The sequence below is a fragment of the Aythya fuligula genome, chromosome 21, assembly GCF_009819795.1.
Source record: "Aythya fuligula isolate bAytFul2 chromosome 21, bAytFul2.pri, whole genome shotgun sequence".
Lineage (NCBI taxonomy): Eukaryota > Metazoa > Chordata > Aves > Anseriformes > Anatidae > Aythya > Aythya fuligula.
In genome coordinates, this window is record NC_045579.1 from 8,188,080 (window position 1) to 8,213,619 (window position 25,540).

Here is a 25,540-nt window from a genome sequence, read left to right on the forward strand (position 1 = left end):
AAATGTTTTTTTCTTTATAAATATAGGTTCCATTTTAAAATACTATGTGCACTGTAGTTTATAAACAATATGTAGAATCTTCCTGGCTTTTACATGTAGAATCTCATCTGTGTATGTGTATTAGCTGCACACACACCCTGGAAAGATGAGGGTGGGATAACCCTAAATAGATGCCTATAAAAATGTGGTAAGTTTAAGAGGTACAGAAATAGATCTTTTGTGTTCAGCTAACGTAACAATAAAGGAAGAGCAGCCTGGATGGAGTATGGTGCCAGATGTTTTACAGATTACTTTGTATTTCATCACTCAATCTTTATTTAATCTTAAAAGACTGTGGTAGTTCTAATACTGGAACAGCCCAATGGCCTGTATGTTGGCTTGCTATGTCTGTGTCTGTTCCACACATCTCCCCCTTAAAGCTGGTCACCTTTTTTTATAGTTTAAAGAAAAACATCCTCCTCGCCCCCATCTGGTAACCCAATGCATGAATATTAAGGGGTTTATGATATTTGTGGTAGCAAAGGTAATTCCCAGTGCTCTTGTTTTTTTTTCCAATTACTTATCCAGTAAGCAACTAACGCAAGCCTGTGATTGTTAGCAACTTACGTTACCCAGTGGCTATGTTAAAGGTGTTTGGTCCAAAATGATAATCTTTAGAAGAATTTATTTAGGAGCGTGGAGATTTTTTGAAGAATGCTGTAAACTGCCTTTTTGTCTTTATTGCATACACGTAGTTACCCAGTGTGCAGTGCAAGACAAAGAAATGGGAAGAGATTGTGTGTTTGCTTGGGAATGTGCTGGTCAATTTATGAAATTACTACAGTGTTGAATCTCTTTTATGTAATAATATTTGGATAATATTATTAGTCAGTCCCACACATTGGTTGATCCTAGATCTAGAATGATCAAAAGAGTTCTGAGATAGCTCAGTGATTAGGGCTATTTGGATGGCTTGCTTTGGACCAGTGTTTTGCTGAGCAGTGAACTCTGTTAACAGCTGATTAGTTCTCTTGGTGCTATATTTTCTGACAGACGGGGCTTGACTGTCTTCTCAGATTTGTTTTTACTGTGTATAAGTTAGTAGAAGGAATAACCACAATGTAAAGCTGGTGTAAGGAGAGAACAGATCCCTGATGCATTATGTAATGATGAGCTTAGGTCTTCAAATTAATTTTGTTTAAGACACTAGCTATACAGGCAGAAAGACAGTGTCATGCATTTCAGCTACCAAATCCATCCACATAGATACATTCATTGCCAAATTTTTATTCAGTCTTCATCAAGAGGAATTAGCTATATATGTTTGTAACATATATTGGACATGGAATTATTATTACATCAAACAAGCTTTCAACCACAGCAAGTGTTTTGAGCTACTGTAATAAAGAGGGCATGAGGGGAGTTCCTTAAGATTTTTTTTAAAAGGAAATAAGCTTTGTTATCTATTCCACCATGCAGAGAAATACGCAGGGGCTGCTGTTTTCCTCCTAATGGGGAAGTGCTTTCTTAGGTTAATGACTCTGAGTATTTAAAATCAGCAATCGTATTAAGTGTTTGGTTGTACCGACAGTAGAAGCCTCATTGAGTTAAATTGGTTTTGCTACATTATCTGTTGGATTAGCAAACCTGAGAAGAACTAATGTGAGAGCTTTAACTTGGATAAAAAGGCTTGCCTTTTTGCCCAGAAACAGGACAGACATATCTGTATATTGACCTTTTAATGGTGCTGTCACTGCAAACATTGCTTTCCAACAAATCAAGCAATGTCTTCTTCATCTTGTGCTTTCTGATTCTTTTCAACCTCTTGAGGCAGCAACAGCTATTTGTTGTAACATAAATACAGGAGTCTGCATAAGTGCCCCCCAGAAAGCACTCATGAATACAGAATGGTGCTTTCTTCTCTGTTGTCAAGGCCAAATTAGAGTTTTATGAACCCTTGGGCACTGAAAAGGCAAAGCTTCATTATGGGATGAAATCTCTGAGGTTATTTTGATTTTCCTTATAATGCCTTTTATCTTTCGGTTCAATAGTTGGAACATCTATTTTGTCTGCTTATAGAAGCTACAATTTCCTTATAATCTACACTTTATTAACACTTCACATTTAGAATGATCCCATTAATATGTACCCCACTTTCTTTGTCACAGACACACCAGTCCATAGAGCAGTACTCTAGTGTGCTGAAAGGAACACAAATACTCTCAGGTACAGCACAGAAACAATTCCTTCTATGCACTGTTTTTTCTTCCTTGGCATTAGTACAACCTATGCAAAGCTTGGATAGCCTTCAGCAGATAGCAGATTTAATTTAAGTGTACCATAAAGTTAGAATTGATTAGGGTATTGGTTTTGGATGTTAACACTGCATTATGGTTTTTAAATAAAAACAAAACAAAAAAAGGTAAAACACTTCCAAAAGTACAGAAGCTTCAGGTTTGTGCAAAACTCCAATCATTACAGAATGCTCCTATACTGAAGTTCCTCCTTAGAAGAGTTTGTATGGCATCTGACTTTTATATCTCTGGGTTTGGAAACTCTTTTTTAAAAATGCCACTCTTCACAATGGAAGTGTTTTGTCTTGTGCTGCTCATGCAAGTACAGTAATGGGAGCTGAAACACCTGTTCTCCTCTCTGAGTCACCTCATTCCTGGAGTGGACACAATTGCCATATGTGTGCTCACATTCTGGCTTCCTGAAATATTCTGAGTTGTATATATATATATATATATATATATATTTAGGTGACAGCCTAGCATTCTAGCTTTGGTTTTGGGGTGGTTTTGTTGTTGTTGTTGCTGGTGGTGGTGGTGTTTTCTTTGAGGGAAGGATTGCTGCCACCTTTTACTTTGATCAGTCACAAGCGCACCTTGAAGATCTGCAATCAAACTGCAGAAAAATTCTTTGAATATATCTTTTGAAGAAGTCAGCAGGGCACGCAGCCTGTGACTGTCTCCCAGATGGAGAAGCAACTAATTTTGTCCAATAACCCCATGTGATTAACTCACTTGGTTTCAGGGTAAGGAGTGATGTCAGGTGCATGATTACAAACTATTACTGCTGAAATAATTAGATTAGACATTGCCTTTATAATATATGTGGCTGCCTTTTCACTAATTACTCTAAATAACCAGCCATTGTACACTAGAGGGACCGGGTCACTGTTTTTTCTCTGTTCTTCAATAACTTTAATCCCAAAATCATGGATTACTTTCTTATGATTTATGCTCCTTGGAAACTTGCTACAAGTATTTCCTCTGCTGGATTTAGTCAACAATTTCACTTGTAGCAGTAATTCCTGACCCCAAAAGGCAATGAATTAAGCTAATAGGTAGACAGACCAGCAGGATACAAAAAGGTCAGACTGCATTCACAGCAGTAGTTATCTACTGGTATTAAAAAAGGATTATTTCTGATTTATGCAAGTATAATAGACGAGTAAAGCACTATGACCTTTCTAAAACATGCTGTAGTGATATGGTTCAAAGTGCTGAGCAGAATGTTTCAGACATGCCCACTACATCGCCTTGCCTATGAAAGTGCACATGTAAGCTTCCTTTGCTTCAGAGACCAAACAAATAGGTCAGGTGTAAATTGAAACAGCTCAGTTCCAGTGGAAAGGAGGCATAGAAAGGGGAGGCAAGATAAGTCAAGGACTTGACCCAGGAACATGGAAAAAGCAACAGCTTAGTAAGGAGAAGCCATTATGAAGTCACACTTCTGCTGTTTGCATCCCACTCTACTTAATCATAAACCAGTAAGCGTGATTGAGAAGAGAACAGAAGGGGTTGCAGCTCCAGCTGTTGAACTTTCTTTGGAAGAAAGTGATCTTAACTAAGAATAAACTTAGAAAAAAAAAAATGGTGTGTTTCTGTAATTTAACATTTCAACACCCTGAACAGAAAAAATAAAAAAGAAGGATGATAAGCTGAGGGGAGAAGAGAACCCTGATTACCTTAATTCATTAAAGCTTTCTGGATAAGATGAAAATTGCGTGATACAACAAGTCAGTGGCAAGAGCTTGGAGCAGAATCCAGGTGGCTCAGACCAGGGCTAGGCTGGTAAGAACTTTGTGGAAGAATGATGGCTTGATGTCAGTTTGTGCCTCCCAGCACACAGTTGGCAGAAAGTTTTTCCATTATAGCAGAAACTAACGATCCTAACGGTGAACCTAAGCCTGACTTATGATGGGAGCATATTTTCTGTTACAGCTCAGTTCAGGATCATTAATTTTTTTTCAGAGCATTCTCTTTACTTCAGTGATGTTGAACAAATCTCGTTTTAAGTTATTAATCTGTGTTAAAATGCTCTTTCAGTTCTGGTCATGTGAAATCAGACCATGTGTCACAAATATATGTAAGGCAGGAGGAATGCGTGCAGTGCACTGTGATTAAATGCTTGTTTCCTCCTCAGTGCAATTGCAACTACCACTCAGCAACCACTGCATTCAAGATACCCATCTTCAAAGCCCAGCACAGCTCTTCTTATATCTACATCTTTTGTCTTGTTTAATCTTGCACCTTCCCATGCTCCCTTCTTTCAGTCACTGCCTTAGTCAGATGCAAAAAGGAGATTTTCAGAGGCACAGATGGCAAACTGTCCCTGGAAACTAACAGCAAATTCTCAAGTCCTTCCCGAAATCAGAGTCTGAGTTCTTTTGTTACCAAGCACCTTTGAAATTTTTCGCAATCCAACATAGAAAGCTTGCGTTTCTAAGCCACTTTTGTCTACTTTGGGGCATATTAAAGCAATAAACATTACTTTGCTTAAGTGTTTAAACTTTCATTAGTGTAGATCTGAAATGTAATGCAATCATTATCAACAATTGTGTAGAATTCCGTGTAGTATATTTTATTTCATGCTGTGACTAAGAGCATTTAAATGTTTTCAATACTTGTATCCAAGACAAATAATAATTCAAGAAGAATCCTCCACTCACCTCTATTCCCTTTTTACTTTGATCATGAGATTTTTATGATTAAAATCTCCAACTTTACCACTAGTGTTAAACCTGGCCCATCTCCCAGAAAGCAAGATGCAGAAAATCACTTGTGAGGAAGTGAGGAATTAGCTGTTCCATTAAGAAAAAGGAAATGCTCTGAGTGTGAAAAGCTAAACCTTCATTACTTACCAACTCTTCAGGTGGAGGAAAATCATGGTAATTTAAGATTTAAACATTTGCTGCAAATATATACATATTAAAAACTGTCTCATGGCAAGTGAGGAAACAAAAGGAGCTGGGACTATTTGGCAGAGTACTGTTATTAATGTATCAAATCAGATCCGTAACAAATTGTTCCTCTTGCTGCTTTTAGTAGGAATTGATTGTAGGAGTTTCTTGACTAGAAGTGTCTCAAGCTCATCAGAAAATATTTTGAGAAGAGATGGAACAGTACAGTTTCAGCAAGGACTTTTCAGTGTGTAGGTATTGTTCAATTTGTAGCTCTTCATATAGTTTTTTTACATTGTGTAGGCAACCCAGTATATAACATTGACTGCTGCAAAGGCTGCTGGAAACACTGCTCTGGCATATATGTCAATGGTATCAGCATCAATGGGCTTAAAGAGGGACTTCAGACCACTCTTTCTATCCAGTTTCATTTCTGGCCGCAGTTTTGTCTCTCCAGTTTCTATTTCTATTGTGCCATATGATCCAGGCAAACTTCTGGGAATGCGGTGGTGCCTGTTGGAAATGGCCAGTTCCTGGTGCACACCAGCTATGGAAAGGGAAAACAGAACGATGGCATTCTTCACATTTACCTGCAAAGGAAAGAGGAGAACCTGTAACAGTAATTTATAAGGCAAAGGTATTTTGGCCAAGCTAGACATCGCTGAGACAGCACGTTGAGGCACTCCTGACTGCATATTGACTGTCTTCGAGATGAAAGTTATATCACTGTGTGGCCAAAGCTAGCAGGCAGTTTACAGGCTCTTGTCAAAGCCAAGAGAATGTGGAAGTGGGACAGAAAATGAATGCTGATCAGTCATATCTGCTACAGTTTCCTAAAACGAAGTAATAATAAGAAGACTACAAGCCTACTTTTCTGTTTTTGCAATGGCTGTAGAAGACCTAAAAGAGCCTTAGCAGAAGAAACTACGAAATAATGTTTTGATAAAAGGCTTTTCTTCCCCATCTTGTATAATAATGTCATATTGATATTGCCCAACCCTAAAGGAGTAACTCTAGGTTACCTTAACTTACACCGAGGACTGGACAAATATCAAATGCTCTAAATATATTCTCCAAGTATAAGATGTAAAAATCTGGCTCAAGAAATACTTTGCATCTCCTCTTACTCATTCTCTCTTATTCTCCATTTTCTATCTGAAATACAGCAACAAATCATGTAAGAATATGTTGCATTTAGTGTAATGCTAACCATGCTGCATGGGAAAATTAACAGCTGCTTTTAGCTGCTTGTTATATTAACGTGACAGAAGTGTTAAGTAAGAAATCTTCCAAAGAAGACAAAAGTTGTAATGCAGAGCCATTGCTTTTGCAAATCTTTTCACAGTATTTAACTTACTGACCTCTCCACTCTGCCTTCTTGCCTTGAGCTTGTTCTTTTGCTTTTTCATGTAGTCAGCATTGAAATGTGCAAATGCATATTCTACAAGTGCAGCGAAGACAAACACGTAGCATATCCAGAAGTAAACATCAAGTGCCTTGATGGCAGATGCTCGTGGAAGTGAAGACCGGGCACTGACCATCAGTGTAGTCATAGTAAGAACAGTAGTTATACCTGCAGTGAGGTGTGAGAAAGTTCCTTTAGTATACCTGACTAAGCATATTTACTCATCTGAAACTGAGGAATACTTTTCACAGTAGGAGACCCTTAACGGTATGGTTTCTGATTTTCCAAACGGGATTTAAAGAGCTTGTAAAGACTGTGGATTTCTATGACTAACACAGCTTTGAACATCTTATCCTTGGTTTTGCTCTAGTTCTGGACAAACAAAGCCAGAAGATTTAACTTGTCTCAAAAACATTTGGATCTGGACTTGCAACCCTTACTCAGACAAACGGATTAACAAGCTCTAGGAACACTTCTGTCACGGTTCCAGTTCCTTCAAATCAATTATTTCATACAACTGCCTTATACTCACTACTGCTTTTAACCACCTTTAGATGTTCTTTATTGAGGCAGCTGCTCTGATAGCATGACAGAAATCAAAGCACGAAAGAAATATTTTAAAGGACACTCCCTTCTGCAAATTTTAACACAGCATTCATAAATGTACATTCATAGAAAATGAGTTCTATTAGAAAGCATAATTGTATAATTACAATTTCAGCATAACCTTCTCTGTTAATTCCCCAAACTATCTGCTTTACCTAATGACACTCTGGCAGGCACCGCTGACTGGCTGATCCAGAAGGATACCCATGACATGGCCACTAGTAAGATAGAAGGAACATAAGACTGAATGATGTAAACTCCTCGATTTCGCCGAAGGTGGAAGTGGAGACTGAGCCTGGGAAACTGACCTGCTGATAAAAAGAGCAGACAAAGAAAGATTTTGACTGTGTAAATTGCAGTTAAACTGGTATTTAAAATAACATTTCCTATAATGATGCAGAGTGACATTCTTAAACAAAATTATTTTGGCTAGGGATCACAAAAAGCTTCTATGCATCTTTTTCAATTAGTCCTCATAAACCCGGCACGAGGTAGTGCGGTTCTCATCAGCACAGTTAGCTAAGAATAGGTCAAATGATTTGTCTCAGGTCATATCAATGCCAGATCTGAAAATAAAATCATGAGTCTTCTCGAATAACAGTATTGCTTCAAAATGTGTACTGTCTTATCATCTGCTGTAGAAAGTCCTCCAGATACTAAATTTAGATTTTTTAAAAGGCCAAGTTAATTTCAAACTCAAAAAAGAGCTTAGAGGAGATGTGCAGCATAAATGAGGATCTGAATACATGAAAGAGGATGAAAAATCAGCAGGAAAGAAATGACTCCAATCTTTTACAAACATTGCAATAAAGCCAGTGATATGCATACACACCACTGACTTCTACTGGATAGAATTAGAATGATCTGACTGTACGTCATAAGCCTCATAACATCAGGCCTAATGGAAATTTTTCTTTATCCGAAGTTGCAAATTAGGTCAGGAAAATGTGAGCTATACCTCAAGTGTTTTTTGTCAAGTGCTGTCTGGCTATTCCATGCAGTATTTTATCAAGCACGTAGAGCTAAAGGACATAATATGCTACAGTGGCTACCTGAAAGTACAAGGTTAGAGTTTTTTACAAGTATGAGCTAAAAAAAAAATATCAGGAACCTGAAAGATTATTTAAATTAGTTACTGAAGAGGAAGGATTTTCTATTATACATATAGGAGGCTTCCCCATGCAGGAAAAGATCTGCTACTGTCCCTGAATCGAAGACTGATCCTGTTACCAGATTTGAAGTTCATCATTTCTGTTGTGAACTGGTAATTGGTGATTGTGAATTGAGCAAGCTGCAGCTTATCCAGCCCATGGATTTCATCTTGGTTTTCTGACCAGTGGTAGACAATGTCCTCTGAAGAATAGCCATCTGCCAAAAGAAAGCTGAATAAATACAAAGCTTGGGGAAGAAATTAAGAACCTGGGAGGCTCATTGTGGAAGTCTTGTAGTTCCTTTGCTACACTGATTTTCATTGGTCCCAATACAAACATACTGTGATTCAGTCTACATAATTCACTATCCTGGCAAAACCAGTGTTTCCAGGATCCCATCAAGAGTAGCTTTCCTACAGGGAGAATAATCCAAGTTGATTCACACTGACTAACACTATGTGGTATGGCACAGTGCACTTCAGTGTCATGAGAAATATTCCAACTCTCTCAAAAAGTTTCTTTGTGTACAAGATGCAAGATTCTTGCAAGTTTGGTAAGAAATGGTGTGTTGAGAACAGAAAATCAAATTAGTGCATCCAGTAAGAGAAAAGATTATAACACAGACCCATGTCCATTCTGAGATGCAGAAGCTAGGTTGACAATCACCATGTATATTGACCTATAATTGTTGCAGTTTGGCATGGGTGGCAGCTGGCAAATAACTGCTAGGGAGAGGTGCAGGGTACCAGGGACATGAGAGAAGGGTGGGATATGCAAGAGTGGATTTATATAACATGTAAATCCATGGGAAATCAGTCTCTGCTAGGTGTGATTTTTGTTAATGCACAACTTGCTACTAAACCATTCATTGGTTTAAAGAGGCTTTATTTCAACTTTTTTTGTTGCACTGAAATCAAAATCCTCAAATTCAATTAAAAAATTCAACCACCATCAAAATTCCCTGCAGAACTTGCTGGGAGAGAGAATTGATCACTGCTTCACTGTCTGCTGCCTCTGCATTTGGTGATTACATAAGTGAAACTGTAGATTGCTATTTTTGACAGGATAAAATGGTATTGTGGTTAATCACCTAGCAAACAAAGTCCTTGTTAAAAAAGAAGAAAAACTTGCATCAAAGGCTCATGCTTCTGGTCAGAAATTGCTGTTCACAAATCTCTGGAACTTCCAGGACCTCTGAGCCCGGACCCAGAGGACTCCCAGTCTTGCAGACTCCTTCTAATATAAAAATCACAAAAAGCCAAATTCATTGCTAGTAATTGAGTGTCCCCTGCTTCTGTCAGTGAACTTCATTCAAAAGTATTAATGCTCATGGGAATGCCAATCATACATAAAATACAGTTTGGACAAAATATAAATTAATTCTTCACTCACCTTTCTGAGTATAAATAAATTTAAGCCAATCTCTGCAGTATACTGACTGATTTTGGTGTAACATGCAAGAATGCCTAGGCAAACTAAATGGCTATGCAAGAGTTAGTCACAATCTCATTCATTAAAAACAGAATTCTTTCTTTTTCCTATTTTCTCACAAAGGAAAAATAGCACACCAAATTTTGCCTGTGGGCTTCTTTACTTCTACTCACTGGATTTGGTGGAAACCTCAGTAATGCTACTAAAAAGACTGTCACAGTTCCTCTAGGTTTTACAAGCACTAAGTTCCAGACATCTGTCATCAGCAGGACTGTAGGTTGTTCATCTTCGCTGGATTAAATCCTACACTTTTGAATTGGAACAGAGCTGAACCATCATTGAAACGTCCACAATCTAATGCCCAACAGAGAATGAAGGCATTCATGTTTGTACCCTTTATTTGTAAATCCTAAGCACCCCTTACATTTCAGTGACTAAAGCAGAATCACTCCAGCGAGCGAAGTACCATATATGCAAGCTTTAAGCAACATGTAGGTTATACAAAACACTGTATTCAGCCCTTACAGCTCTCCAAATCCAACATGCATTCTTGCTCATCCATTGGGTACTTGGAAAGGTCCATGTCGCAGGCCACCGTTGAGGTAATCCTGTCCCAAGCAAAATGAACAGCAGTTAGCTGCGTGCAGATAGAGCTGTCGACTTCATTTTTTTCTCAGAACCCAAAGTCTAAATGGAAAACTGAAAACCTTAATAATACTAATACAACACACTCTTTCCAAAATTCTTAGGGCTATTGTCTTTGCTAAGAATGTGGGAAACCCAAAGATTGGGAGGGGACAAGGAGCTGAAAAGTCAAGTGACTTGTCTAATGTCAGAGTCAAGTCTGCGTGCTGATAAATGGACTTTTCTGAGCCAAGTTTGGTCCCTTCCACTGTCTCTAAGATCATAACCAGTATCATAAGGATGGCTCTGGACCTTCTGCTTTTTCTGTTCATAAGATGCAGAAGCTGAACCTAAATCAGACTCATGGTTCCCATGGAAAACATCAAGAAAGTGGAGAGCAGAATCTTTGCACTCAGCATCTCCCTACGTGGTGCCCAAATAGTTATGAGAAGCTTCTTTTTCATTTTGAAAAGTAATTAGTGGTTACTCAGTGGAAAATCTGGTAGTGTTGCTGAGGATACATTTTGGGCAGTGTAATCCTTGTAAAGCAAAGGGATCTTTCAATAGGAGTGAGCAACCAACTTGGTTTTGCTTTGAATTAGTAGTTATTTTATGAAATTATTGTGGGAAAAATGAAAGATTACTTTGAAGTCTGTTCAAAAAGTTAATACATGACCAATTACACTTGCACCCTCTCTTGCTCACCTTATGCTGTATAAAATGACCCCATCTGGCTGGAGCCTGATAAGTTTGTTTTCCACAGTCACATCATGGAACCAAGCAGACTTGGCATTGACTATGAAAGTGTCTGGCAGCCAGAGCTTGTCCACAAACCGGCTGTCTAAGCCCAGAGTTTCATTGGTGTGGTTGTAAGACAGACGCTCATCTCGCCAGCTCTGGTGCAGAAATACTGTCATGGTATATTCCTACGCAAAGAGAAATCCCAATTAACAAGTAATGCTAAACAAACACAATGATGCCTTGGGAGGTGGTCAAAAATCATTGGATTGGTTTAGAAATGTCCTAGCTGTTTCCTGTGCACATTTTATACTCAGCCCATTTTAATTTAAACAATCAATTACCTCTCTCTTTAGTTAGCCACCTTCACTTTCTGCCATTGCAGTACTTACGGTCACAACTTGGTGAGTTTAACTCATAACGTACCATGTTCACCTCTGAGATGTGGTCGATGCTGGCTACTTCAATTGCAAGAGCAACGTTAACAGGAGGACCTAAGAAAAAACATTTGAATAGCATGATGTACATCATCAGAGCAAGTTAAGTATGTAGATGACCAAGGACTGTTAATTCTTTCATACGGAGTGAATTCGTCAAAGTGTTTTCCATGGAAAATTGCACTTTCCAAATGAAATCCGCATTAAAGCAAGAGACTCCCATCTTCTGCAGACTGCATCCTCAGTTTTCAACAGAACACCTCCCTTCAGTGATAAGGGAAATGAAATACAAGCACAACTACTGAAACTTGTGGAATCTCTTCTGGAAACCACGTCCTCTGGCTTAATGACTTCAAGCAATTGCAGAAATTACTGTCACGATACAATCCAAAATGACTTCAACTTAGTTATCAGGCATCTAAGAACTATATTAGCGAGAAGACTGCATTGCTAATTGTGTTGTACAGCAGAATGGGCAAATTGCTGATTGTTACTTTTTCCAGTATCCAAGTATAAGATAACTACAAATTTTTAATCATGTAGAAAATGAAGTTCTGATAAACATTAGAGGGTAGAAGAATTGCAAGAAATAAAAGACAATTCTCAGTGTCTCACCTCCAATCCCAGGCCTGAAATTCCGTGCATAACCTTTCATCAAATCATCTAGGTTGGGTAACCAGGATATTTCGATGTTGGAGCCTATGTAATCTCCAATGTCAGTCATAGCTCTAGGTAAAGAGAGTAAATATATTTTAAAACTTGCCTGTGTTTACAGACATAAAAATAACAGAAGACAACACCTCTTTTACTCCAGAGATCACCGACAGTGTAATCAGCTAAGCATGACTGGCAGTTGAGTGGAACAATACTGTATATAGATGGGAAGACTGTTTCAGATATTTCTGTTTATATCAAAACATATTTCAGGCAAGAACACCGCCTCTTTCTGAGATAAAAGCACATACTTTTTTTTTTTTTCTTAAAAAAAATAAAGTTTTAGAAATGTAAAGAAAGCATAAGGAAAAGCAGGATACTTTGCATACTGCCTGAAATGCATGTGTGGATGCTGAAATGCAGCTACCTGGTAGCAGGACACAGCAGCTGTGACAGCTCCTAGCACCACTATGGAACAGTCGAGAACAAGAAGGGACGTGTGTCTTCAAATGTGATGTGCACAGTCTGCAGCAGTGAGCTGTCTGTCAAACCAACACATCTCTGTCCCACTCCACCTTCCCCCAGGGGCCCCAGAGCTCTGGGCACAGAGGGACGGTTCCATCATTCTGGGAGGCCCCCAGCTTCTGCTGTTCTCCCCTTGCCAGCATCAGGCAGCACAGGTGTTTGGCCTTATGTCCTCAGGTCAGGAATGTGGGATGCTGCAATGGACATGTCCTTCTGCAGTCACTCTTGGGACACAAGTGGTCCACCAGCAGTCAGTGGGCTTTCCTGGGGAGGTGATGTGCTGCTGCCACATCTGTGCAACATGCCACAGGCCCCCTCCCAGAAACAAGGCTCCTTCTCTTGGGTACAAGGAATACACTTCTTTCTGACCCAGTGACACTCACTGAAGATATTAGCATGTTTTTTTGTTGCCTTTCCAGCACCTGGCACATACCAGCCCCTCAACCCCCTGGTAGAAGGAGCTATTCCGTAATCTCTTAGAAGCAAAGGCAAACTCAAATTGTCTTCATTAACTGTTTAAACTGAGCTAGCAGACTTCCTTTGGAGCAGATCTGTGCCTGCTCACATAAATCCCTCTTGCCAGCACTGTGATTGACATGACAGGAATAGATAAGGGAAGGACTGTGACAATGTCTACCACAACTATTTACAAAGAGGAATATTGCTAGTGGTTTGAAAGAGGCACGGATCTGAATGCAAGTACTACAGTGGAGCTGTATGAGCACTGTTTTAGCAGTTTTTTCCACTGAGGCCAGCAATAAATGTGGCATTTGAGAGATATATGTCACTAGTAACAGAAGAGAAGCTTGTTAAACACTGACGGAAGACTGCAGAGTAATATACCATAAATATATTCTGCCTTGGTACTTACATAACTTTCTTATAGTGTTCATGTGACATTGACCCACATAAAGCACGTGTTTTTTCTCTCCAAAATATGCCAGTCCGGGCATTCGGCTTAGCCCCTGCAGTCACTGCTAGCACGGTAACAGAGTATCCTACAATAACCAACTCTTCTCACAGGGAACTGAAAGAAAAGTCTTTGATCACCCTGGTGATGAAATTCTTGCCCCATGTGTATGGAATCAATTATAAAAGGGAGGAGTTGTGGGATAACAATGTATAAATGTAAGTCCTGAGCAGCTGAGACACTTAAAATTTGCATTAACAAAGTTGTTAATGCCTAAGTGACTTTAAATATAGGGACATGGCTCATGAGTGAAACTTCGTTAGCTCACTGCAAGATGTTGAAATTGGGGATATATATTAAACACATTTGTAACACTGCCTTGCCATAAGCAGATTGCTGTTTGTTCACCTAAAATGACAGTCCCAGACATTTCTCACTTCTCCTTGTCTCTTCTGAGTACGGATCTTGGGAGACTCAGCCATATTCTCAACTATATACATTGGAATAACATAATTGATTTAAAGAAAAGCTTTGAATATTTATAATAGGTGTCGATAAAGAATTTTCCTTCTTCATTGCATCCCACCAACTGTATCAAACACGTCTATCAGACTGCCATTTCCTATGCTCTGATCTTCCACATGTCAGTTGTAACTTAAAGAAAATCACTGTTTCATAATCCGTGACAAGGGCTAAGGTATGGCTTTCTTCTGCAAGACCCTCAACCGCTGCAGTTCAGAAATCCTTTAATTTATTTCCTTTTACATCCACCATCCTATTTCTGGAAATACTAAGGCTGTCAGTTAATGCAGAAAACAAAGAATTATTTAAATTAAGACCTTGGCAAATTAGAGAATGAGACCATCTTTAAAGTATTTTGTTTAGAAATGTACTCATTTATAAGATGTAAGTCTCAGCCATAGATTTAGTGGTATTACTAATCAGTAAAATATATAAACCTCTTTTATAGGCAGATACACCTGAATGAATATACACTATCTATCTGCCAAAAATCTATTTGTCTTTTCAGTTGAAGACGGTGCTTTTTGATGTATCTTTCTAAAACTGCAGCCAAGTTCCTCAGAGTGTTTTTAAAACGACACTTAAGTCAAAAGGTGGCTGCAGTACGGTGAGCTGTGAGGGTGGCAGAATGTAACTTATGCTTCCTCCATACACAGTGGCAGTGCTAGATACAAGTTGTAAAATTAGAATGCCATGAGTAATCAAGCTGACAAAAATAATAGAAAAAAAATCTGCTTCTCCCCTTCCACATTAGGTATCTCTACATGCGTGCATCAAGAAATCATTCCCAGATAAACGATTTACAATCAGTCACTTGCTGTAAGAGAAATAATGCCATAAGAACTGCCTCAAACCTCATCTTTTTTTGTTTGAAAGTGCATTTACAGTGTGCAGCAATTATCCTGTGCCAGTAGTCTATTGTAATGGCATTATGGAGAGCCACAGAGCTGAAAGCGAGTTCAGATGACAGAGCTGGGTTAAAAACTGTGGGCTAGAGCTTGCCATGTGTTTTAAGCAGATTACAATCTAGAGGGAGTTTTACTTAAATATCCATGACACAATTAAAAGAATCTTGTTTCTATTATTAATAAAGCCTTAGGGTCAGATCATCAGTGTAACAAATCTACTGAAGTTAATAGTGCTATATGCACTTAATACCAGTGGGGGTTGTTAAAAGTATTACAGCTGAAATAATTTTATGGCTAGATTAAACATTGTTTATGTTTATACTGCTGGTTCATTTTTAAATTTCTACAAATGGGCAGCAAAATTCCTCAGTTACTGCTGTTCTCACACACTGGCATGGTGTTGGCTGAATAGCTTCTAAATACTCAAAGAGAAGCTGGGAACCACAATCACCTACAGTTGCATTTACAGACAGCTATCAGTGAGTTAACAAAAGCTTTTGCTAACATTAGGCTTTTCCAGGAAGATGAATACGGGACTAGAGCACAGCAACAGACACAGGAGGGATGGATCCGGGGCTGTATGCTTGGGTGTGTGATTCAGACTGGTGGAAATGCGTCCAAGTCCTGCTTGTGTCAGCCTGAAGTGCGCTCCTCATGTCTAAAGTTATCCCGGGTCCTCTAGCATCGTAGAAATTTCCCATTCCCCTCTTTTTTTCCCTCAAGAATATTGAAGGGGAAGAAAAAGACCAAATTCAAAAATATTCTACATATAATCTGTTTTTGGTTCTTGTTTTTTGTTTTTTTAATCTGGTCAGAAAGGGTGACTTGGAAAGCAGGCCTTCAGCTTCACGGCACTTTACAGACCAGTCTGGGGTAACTCCACTGAGCTAACGCTCTGTACATCACACCCAGTGCTTTCAAGTTACATGAAGGATGGTGGAAGAATGTCATTAATCCTTGATAAGCAGTAGGGATTATAATGGCCTAAAATACTGTTCATGTGTTTTACCTGAAAAAGCAAGACCAGCATATAAAATACTCATTGGAAGGGATTAACTTTTTGTAATGTAAGCAGTAAAGATTAAAAGAAAGGAAACTATTAGTGGAATTAGCAAGTTTGCTTCCTGATGTAGGCTGCTCTAGAGCTTGTTTTAGTAAGAAAAGGAATTTCTAAAATTAAGCTATTGATTTGTTAAGTTCAAGGGGCGTAACAGCTCATCAAAAGCTTACCTTTACTTTGCACCAGGCCAGAGCGGGGTGCCTAGGTGACCTAACCACAGCATATGCTGTTCACTAATATCTCTCTGGAAATCATTCCCAAATCTGAAGCTGAGAAGGATGTTTTTTTATCTACATTCTCACTCTGCACCCATCTCATTTCAAGCAGATATTTCAGAGAATGTATTTTCATCCATCCACATGTGGAGTTTCAGCATTTTGAGAACTTCAACAGAGCTGGTTGTTAACAGTAGAAAACTAATTTCTGCTGTTCAAACTCTGAAAAAAAAATAATTTTCTTGCATAGTAGACAAAGTAAAGAGGAAGCCGCCACTGATAATCCTGGGAAGGCTGTAAAGTTCTTCTTTGCCTAACAGAACTGTCCTTGACACAGGTTAGGAAAGCAACTCTAAGCAATGGATAGTGAACGACAGAGCAATGAAATCCATCTCCTTTAGAGCTCAGTATTGTCAGTTCTAGAATCAAAAGTAGGTATATCCTAGAATCATTTCTATTCAAGCTGACACCTTTCTCCCAGCTGCTGTGGCACCAAGGCATTCTGCTCATCTGGAATGCTCTGGAGGAGAAGCATCGATCAACTCGGACAGCACGTCTCAAAGAGGCTTGTCATGCAAGCAAGATGTTAGCCTGTCTTCACTGTCTTCAAGAACACTGCTTGAAAATGGTTGCTGGATATTTATCAACATTACTGGAAAAAATCTGCTAAGTCTTTAAATTAAACCAATGAAAGAGGCAACCTATATATTCTGTGTGCACTACAGCAGCTGAGTAAGATACAACATTAGCAATATTATTTTTGCACAGCAGTGCCAAAAGCTCTAACAGCAGTGCCAACAGCTCAACAGCATCTCTGAGTTAGTGGCCAATGAGATACCGATTTTAGGTCACACTTGTAGGGAGAGTGTGCTAACCTTTTGACAAATTTATACTGCAGCATGATGTGGAAAGCGACTTTTTGCATCTCTGTTGCTTCTTTAAATCTGCTAGCTTGGCTGATTCTGTCTGGGGAGGTGACATAGATGTTGTATGAATCTTTTAACCTGGAAGATGGAAATGCCAGTTCGACTGATGCTAAGGACTGGGATGGAGTACGATTCCTCTCCTTTGAGATAATCTCTTTTTGGGGGCAAAAGTCCCAGATGTCACTGCCACTCAAGAAAACCTTTTCTTGAGAAAAACACAAGGAATATCCAGCAAGGTCAGTGAACAATCTGGCCTCTGTCAAGCTCCAGGATTATCCAGGGTAGCGTGTGTGTCCTTCCCATCTGCCATTCCAGACTCCTAAGTGAAGCTCACTGTAAATATGCTCTGTATTTTGAAATGTAATTGAAAAAGCATTAGGCTAAATTCATGGCAACCTTTTGAACATTAAAGCCCCATCAAAGCACTAAAATTCGGTGAGTTTTAAGCTACAGAAAATAGACCACTCTTTGCATATATTCACGTGTTAAAGCTCCTCCATTTCCATGACTAGAAGTAAAAGACTGAGGGAGACACAGTACAGGACAATTTTATGCGAATGTATAAAAGCCATTTAATATAGTACAGTCTTAAATAGAAATGATACACCTGTTTTTAATTAAAAAATCATTCTTCTGACATTTTTGTTATTGTGACACCCACAGCATATCAAACTGATAAAATGGTCTTTGCCCCAAAGAGCTCTCAATCATATAACTGCCAAATTTCTTGCCACTAATCACTGACAAAAGCAGACCAAAAAGTACTACTTTTATAGAACTGTTTACGTGAAAACAATATTGGCATAAGTAGACTGTGCTGACTTAGGTTGAATTTGGCTCATTCACTTCAGTCAAACAGCACAGGACAGAGAAATTGCATCAAGTACAGCTCTTTTAAGCACCCTCAAAGGGTACTCAAAAATGCCATGAGGAAGCAGGCTGCATGTGTTCCTCACTTCTCTCCTCTGCCAGACCTTAGTGTTATTTTAATAGGTAGCTTTCCCTTTGGAACATCTTATGTCATACTACTGAGTTCAGAATTCTCTGAAATATTCCTCTTTTTGATACGTTTTTGCTTACAGCTGTCAATATACAGGCTGTAGAACTCATGGTCAGAGAATTTTGTGGTTTTGGATTGCCTCTGTCATCATAACTATGAATGACGTTACATTTAGAAAGCAAAATCAGAGCAATACCAATGTAGCTATTGGTAGTTTTGCACATTATTCTAAAACCACAGTATTTTACTAATACTGCTCTTTGTAAAAGCACCTCTGACCAAAAATGTCATCTTATAGGACTCCAAGAAAGAAAAATAAGAGTTAATGTGCTTCTTGGGCTCTTAGAAGGGGAATTATTTCATAGGTCAAGAGTCATCTGTGTATGAGCAATTTTACTGATGCAAGGGCAAAGTTTTGTTTTAATTCCATATAATTAACTCATCAAAAGTACACATGCAAGCAAGCTGACTCAATTTTTACAGGATTAAACAATATTCTCCCATAGCCTTGCTAAATCCTGAATCTTCAGAAAGCTGTGTTGTACTAACCAGTGCAGCTTGCTTTGAGCACTGCATGTCTTACACTTTCGCATATTTGAAAAACTACTAAGAACCAGGCAGTTTGAATTTCACAAGATAGAATTTGCCTTTCCTTGCTTTCTGCCATGAGTATATATATTTCTAACAAACAACTCGTCACTATTGTGCAACTGGAGGAAGAAAGTCAAGTAACTAAGCAATTAATCCAGTGACAATTTACCTAAAAAATTGCAGGTTGCACATATCCTGGCAGTTTCTGTGCCTAGAAACAGAAGCTGAGAAGACTGATTGTTCCATAACACTCTTTTTAAATTTATGTTTTACTCCAACACTACTTTTTAACCAAAATAGTGAGTGCTAGCCCAAGTGCAGTTAGAGAAACAGGACCACTGAAATTAGGGGCAAGATATTTATGCCCTTTGGTTATAAGCAGTATCTTCTTCTCTGCCTTTAGAGTTCTGCCTTTAGATTGTTTCAGAGCATGAAGGTGGCAGGATCTAGCCCTGGTTAACAAATTCAAGGTCACAGGATAAGTCATTGTGCCAGTCCTGGATAAGAGCAGTTGACTTGACACTTCCTCTAATGCAAGATCTTTTTTCTTCCCAGTGAAAAAAAGAGCTCACGAATTAATTCCAAAGACTGCGACCGCAGTGTTGTGTCTTCCTACAGTAATCGCTTTGCCTCTTCTACTCCTCTGAAGTTATTAGCAATGTCTATAAAGCAGAAGTAGGAAGACCCCTTTAACATCACAGCCACCTCTGCTCTGGATGATGTGGGCATGTTTTTCCATGCAGCAAGTCCTTTTTTACTCCCCCTTCTGTTTTCATTGCATAATCATGGCAAGCTTTCTCCACATCCAGCCTCCAGATCTGTACAGAATATATAGAGAACATAGCTGGTTGCCTAGCTAACACCTCCTGAATAAATGCGACTGAGGATCACAAACATTTATCTTTGAATTTGATTATAGAAAGAAATGGCTGGTGCTCTTCAAACTTCCTGTAAGATCTTTGCCAGGCCCATCCTCTCATCCCAGGTCCAGGAGCCATCCCGAGCCCATCACCAAGGGGATGTCAGTGTGGGGTATTGCCAGAGGGATGTCGGTTTGGGCTTTGTCGCTGGGGCAGCCCCAAGCAGGGCTGCTGGGGCAGTGCCCTGCTCCTGCTGGGCTCTGCGGGCTCAAGCGGGCACCCTCCGGGGCTGCTCCGGGCTGCGTGGAGCCACCGCACCCAGCGATCGCCCCCCGCTTCGGGTGGGTGCCTCAGGAGAAGTCCTCCAGCGGCGTCCCGCTGAGAACACCCCTTCCGTTCCCTCCGCTTGGTAGAGGAGCATCCTCACGCGGGGGAAGCAGGGGTCCCTTACCCGGGAGGACCACGGGTCCCCAGCCGGCAGGAGCCGGGGACACGGCACCGGAGCCCGCGGTGCCCTCTCCCCGCCGAGCGCGCTCCCCCTCGGGGCAGCCCTCGCCGCTAAGCCCGCGGAGCGGCTCTGCCTTACCTGATGCACCTGTGCTGCTGGGTGCACAGCAGGACCAAAGCGGGGAAAAGCCAGGTGAGAAATTCCATCTTAGCGCCGGTCGTTAGGCAGCGGAGCACGGCACCCAGCTCCCCCGGCTGTCCGTCGGCACCCCGCGGCTCTCCCGGCGGCTCGGCAGCCCGGGCAGCGCTGCCATCCTCCCTTAAGTTGCTGCCGGCTCCGTCCCGCCGGGGACAGCGAGGATCTCCTCGCAGCCTGCTGCCCCAAAACGGCCCCCGAGCTCCCCGGGCTGGTCCCGAGGCGAAGTGGCCCCCCTGGGGCGTCCTGCGCGGCCGGGCGGGCGGCAGGAAAATGGAGGGAGGGCGGCAGCGCGGCCCCGCCACCTCAGCCACCTCAGCTCGCAGCCACCTCAGCTCGCAGCCACCTCAGGCGGCGGGCAGGGGGCTTGGCGCCGCCTTTTACCCCCTCACACGCGCCCCAACGCCGCCCCCGGGGGGCTCAGAGGGGCTCCCCGCTTCCTCCGAGCTCGCAAAGTTGTGCCCGGCCGTCTGCCGTCGCTGAGGGGCCCGAGGCAGGCAGCGGGAGCGGGCTCAGGGAAGTTGGGCGCCGGGGCAGGCTGGCTTTTCTCCTCCGTGTCCGCGCCTTCCTCTTCTCTCCTCCTCCTCCTCCTCCTCTGCCTTTTGCTGCCGCTCAATCCACAACGGCAATTTTAGAAGCAGCCCACGAAGGGAGCGCCGCGGAGGAGACATTTTAAAGAAATTGTAAAGGAAAAGTGGATGTGCAGATACTTAAAGGATATGCCTGGGGTAAAGTCCTTTATCTTTTCCTGTGCTCGATTTGATCCTTACTAATTAGTACCAATATTTTAAATGGCAACAAAGGGCTGATGGATGAGGGGAGTAAGAGAGTGCATTCAGGAGAATAAATGTACAGATTGAATGAAGGAGATTAAATGTACAGATCTGAACACAGGCTGTGTGCAGATGTAGTCAGTACATGAACAAAAGTACATACACACATACAGAAGTATACGTCATAAATGTCTAAGACTGAAGTGGGCTTTCATTTTCTTTCTGATCTCTTCCTTTCTCTGCACATTCCAGTGGTCGTGCCTGCACCTAGTGCGTGCTAAGGAGGAAAAGACCTGAATTTAGTCATTGGGTTGTTAGATGAAAACTGGTGGTGGTGGAGGAGGGAAACCACAAGATCTTTAATGGAATTTACAGGATGATACAGAGAACAGAATGATTTTGCCTCTATAATAGAGCAGATTTACGCCTTTCAGGATATTTCCAGTTGACATTTTTCCAACTCAAGGATGGCTTTCCAATGAGCTTGTACCTACTCTGAGAATTCCTTGGTACTGCTTTTCAGCTGTCATCTCGTTCACTAGTAAAATATGAACACAGATTTCTATACCTTTAGGATACAATTGTTAAAATAGCAAAAAAATAAGTGAAGGCAATTTGAACATTTAGAATGAGCGTTGGTATATGTATGGTATGTAGCCAAGCGTGTGAATATGTGTATTTAAGACCATGGCAGCATATGCTCTAAGGGGATGGACCTTGCTAAGAATTTGACCATGGAAACAAGTGAAAATACAATGGGGATTCTCTAAACTGATCATTACCAAAATAATCATATTTCCACACCAAATACACTTTCCTTACTGATTGACTTTGCTTCCATTAAAAAGTTCTCTGATGTCAGTGGTTCTGATATTGGGGGAAAAAAAGAAGAATATCATGTACATATTTTCTCTGAAATAATTAAGCAAGGTCTTTTTCTTACTTCTTCACCTACCATTTTGCTCCTTTTTCAGCAGCTCCGTAGCCAAAACTGGTAAGTAACTGCCCACAAAATCTTCAATGGAATTGTGATAGGAATGTGTTTGTGTTCAGGAGTGTAATAACTTATGATAATCAAGGTATATTATCAGGGTTCTGATTATCCCAGGAAAAATTAACTATCCCATTCATATCACTGGGCATTGCATACGGATATTTATCCATTTTCTGTAATCATCTTGAATGATCAAGGTCCTATACTACAGATTTGGATTAATAATGACAGCATGAATGAGAGCAATATACATGGGGAGTCTTCCAGCATCACCATGATAGTGCCTGGGCTTAACAGGATGCTGTGTTATTTTCACAAGACTGATTTAGCTGCCACTTTGTGTCCATATTTCAGAAAAAGAGATGTTCTAAGATTCATTCGCACAAAATCCTAAAATAAACATGTAACTTCTCTCAAATAAGTAAACTACATTTGATGTAAATGGGCCTTAATTATATCATCTGTATTATATAGAAGAAGGACAAATGCTAGGTCACTCAGCCTTGGGTTTAATTGATTTTGCCTACAAATACATACTTAAGCAAAATATGCGATTTTCATATATATATGTATATATATATATATACAACCCACTCAAAATAAGTAATTCCTCTTCGCCAAAGGGAAGAGAGGGGATAAAATAATAATGATCAACAATATATTTAATTTCCTACAATTCTAGCAGAATATCCCAAACTCTTTACAGTCAATGACAGATTAAAATTGCTTGAGAGATTAAAAAACAATTAAAATTGCTATTAAAACATCAAAACAAAAACAAAATAAATAAGCTCCCCAAATCTTTCTCATCTAATCCTCTTGAACATAATTGAAGCTTTCCTTTAGCTACTGGCTTGTAACTGTCCAACAGTCTTAAAAAGATGGCCCATGATAGCACATTTTTCTTAAGCTTTTGTGTCATTCTGCTAAATTGCTAACTCTCCTCCATCCATATGGCTGCAGGCACTAACTTTTATTAAAGTATTTGTGTGGTCTGACCTTGCATATGGAGTTCAGACAGATAATAGGACTGCACGGTGGTCCAACAAAGCCAGGTTTTCACTTCAGAATCTGACAGTTTGGAGCTGCCTTCCACATTTGCTGTTGTACTCATGGAGAACCAGCAGAGCTGGCCAAGCAGTGTGGCAGTGACCAACGTGATACCCAAGTCAGTGTTTCTATCCCATCGGACCATGTCAGTCTATGAAAAGTTGGTGGGCTCCTCCCATGTCTGCACAATTTTGCAAGTAAATATAATTTAAGCCATTATTATTTATTAAATGTTATTTTTGCTATGTTAATAATAAACATTTTTACAGTATTTACATTTTCTCAAGTAGTAAGCGAAGATCACAACTTTGAAATAATATTTTGCTATAATTGAAAATTAGAAGCCCATGTTTCAAAAGCTGTCAAGTTTGGTTTTTTTTTGTTCCTGAACATGTAATGTGTGCGACTCCTTCCTGACTATAGTGCTCAATTCTTTTGTAACTGCTGCTGTAAAGTAATTTATTGGAGAGCATAATTTGGTGGGATTCAGAAGAAATATGCTCAGTGCTAAATAACAAGTTTTCATAGTCCTTTATTACCTCACAATTTCGGGAGCATATCAAAAGAACATTATTTAAATTAATTTTACAGTTGCACTGGATTACCTGATATTCTTAATAGATCATTTTCTAAAAGGGACAGGTGGTTTTGCAGCCAGCAAAGTAAAGATGTCATATTGCCATATATAATTTTTAGAGGCAAAAAAATGTACCACATGGATAATTAGTTTCATTCTCCCACGATTCCACATAAACAGCTCGTGAAAGACTGTTGTGGCAACGTCGCCAAATGTCTCTAGATATATAAATTACACACATATGCCTATTTTTATAAATGAGATTTGGAAATAACGGTAGCAATCATATGGTGGAAATATTTAGCTTATTTCAGAGGTTGTACAAAAATGATTCTTTGTGCTGTATCAATGTCCCATGGCCCCAGCACAACTGTGTCTGTATTTAAATATAAGTATAACCACAATATTATCGTTCCTTTCACCTAAAGCCCAGGATCAGAAACGGAGTTTTTAACTGCTTCCAAATGTTCTGCAGAACATCCAGTTCCTTCCCAAATCTGTTTATATTTTTTTAACACTCATGAAGTGCAGTGTGGCCACTTGGCCCTCCTCTTCTCTCCTCTGTGCAGAAGACCTGGGACAACATTCCCCACTCTCCCCCAAGCCAGGGCTAGCTCCAGGACTGGAGATGGTTCCCTCACTGCAGCTGTGCTGCTCGCAGTGCTGCGCTCTCATCCGGTGGCATCTGGCTGTCCTGCTGTGGGGTGCACTGACAGATGTGCCCCACTCAGTCTTCCTCGTAACATCTGTAGCAATGACTCATTGGTAAGGTGCTTGTCAATGTTTTGGCATTGTTTACACTCAAATGTTGATCTGTATCATAGAATATGGGCAGAGAAATTGGTTTATGTAATCTGATGAGAGCCACACTGCAAAAATTAAGATGCCATTATTGGCATGTCTTCATGCCTAAATGCTAGAAATCTCCATATATGAGCTGCTGTCACCTTGGAAACGTTCAGAAAAGAAATACCAACTGCCTGAAGAAGCACAGTATGTAGCCATATAGCAAACCGAACTGTCCAGTTCTACCATTTCAAATTGATCATGAGTTGCTACTAAAGTAACTTCACTGAAATGCCTCTAAATTTAATTTCACAGGGAGAGAACAGCAGGATCTTCATTTATACGTGCTCACTTTTGTACCCAAATTCTCAGAGGTGTATCACTGGTGGTCAGTGCCTACAGGATCTAGAACAGCAGCATCACTGATGCCTTTTTTTGTAAATCTCCAGGAGCTGAAAGCTGGAACAGATTCACTGATTTCAAGTTGATAAACTGTGATTTGGGAGATACGAGCTTGTCTGGGGAGGCATCATTTAGCACCTTCAGAGGAAGTGCAGATATCTCCTCTCTTCTCGCATCTGTGTGTGAGAGGAAAATCTGGACTACCTTGCCCTGGTGACAATTATTCACCCGACATAAAATCACAACCGGCAGCGTGGCTAGGAGATGGTGCAGTCAGATATAACGGGTAGCGTGCCCTGAAATGACCGGTGCTGATGGGAAGGGGACTGTTGTAAAACTTAATAATAATCTTTCACATACTAATTATGAGAGTGTGAGAACAGGCGGGCTTAGAGTTAACAACAGAATCTATTCTAGATCTGCAGAGACATCTATACAGTTAATCACTGAATATTTTTAGCTTTTTTTTTTATCTTGTAGCTTTAATCCTGCAAATGTCTGGAGGTAACTTGTTTCATGTAATAGGAATAGATGCCATAAAATCAGCAGTTCATTGTATTTTGTGTAAAGAGGTAAGAATGTCCA

General features: G+C 40.2%; 1 protein-coding gene across 1 annotated transcript; it reads right to left on the bottom strand.

Moving 5' to 3' along the window:
* Positions 1-4,931: 4,931 nt before the first annotated feature.
* GABRD (gamma-aminobutyric acid type A receptor subunit delta) lies at positions 4,932-20,384 on the bottom strand. The gene is made up of 9 exons (XM_032201559.1): positions 20,317-20,384; positions 12,175-12,287; positions 11,549-11,616; positions 11,090-11,310; positions 10,286-10,368; positions 8,409-8,546; positions 7,334-7,489; positions 6,529-6,740; positions 4,932-5,757 (listed from the first exon to the last, which is right to left on the bottom strand). The coding sequence occupies exons 1-9, from the start codon at positions 20,382-20,384 to the stop codon at positions 5,458-5,460; spliced, it is 1,359 nt and encodes a 452-aa protein (XP_032057450.1). The 3' UTR covers positions 4,932-5,457.
* Between the last annotated feature and the right edge of the window lie 5,156 nt (positions 20,385-25,540).

Coding starts and splice junctions, on each gene's coding strand:
- GABRD (XM_032201559.1), bottom strand. CDS start 20,384: ATGGAATTTCTCACCTGGCTTTTCCCCGCTTTGGTCCTGCTGTGCACC. Junction 12,288..20,316: donor CAGCAGCACAGGTGCATCAG/GTAAGGCAGAGC, acceptor CTCTTTACCTAG/AGCTATGACTGACATTGGAG. Junction 11,311..11,548: donor ACATCTCAGAGGTGAACATG/GTACGTTATGAG, acceptor CTCTTTGCGTAG/GAATATACCATGACAGTATT.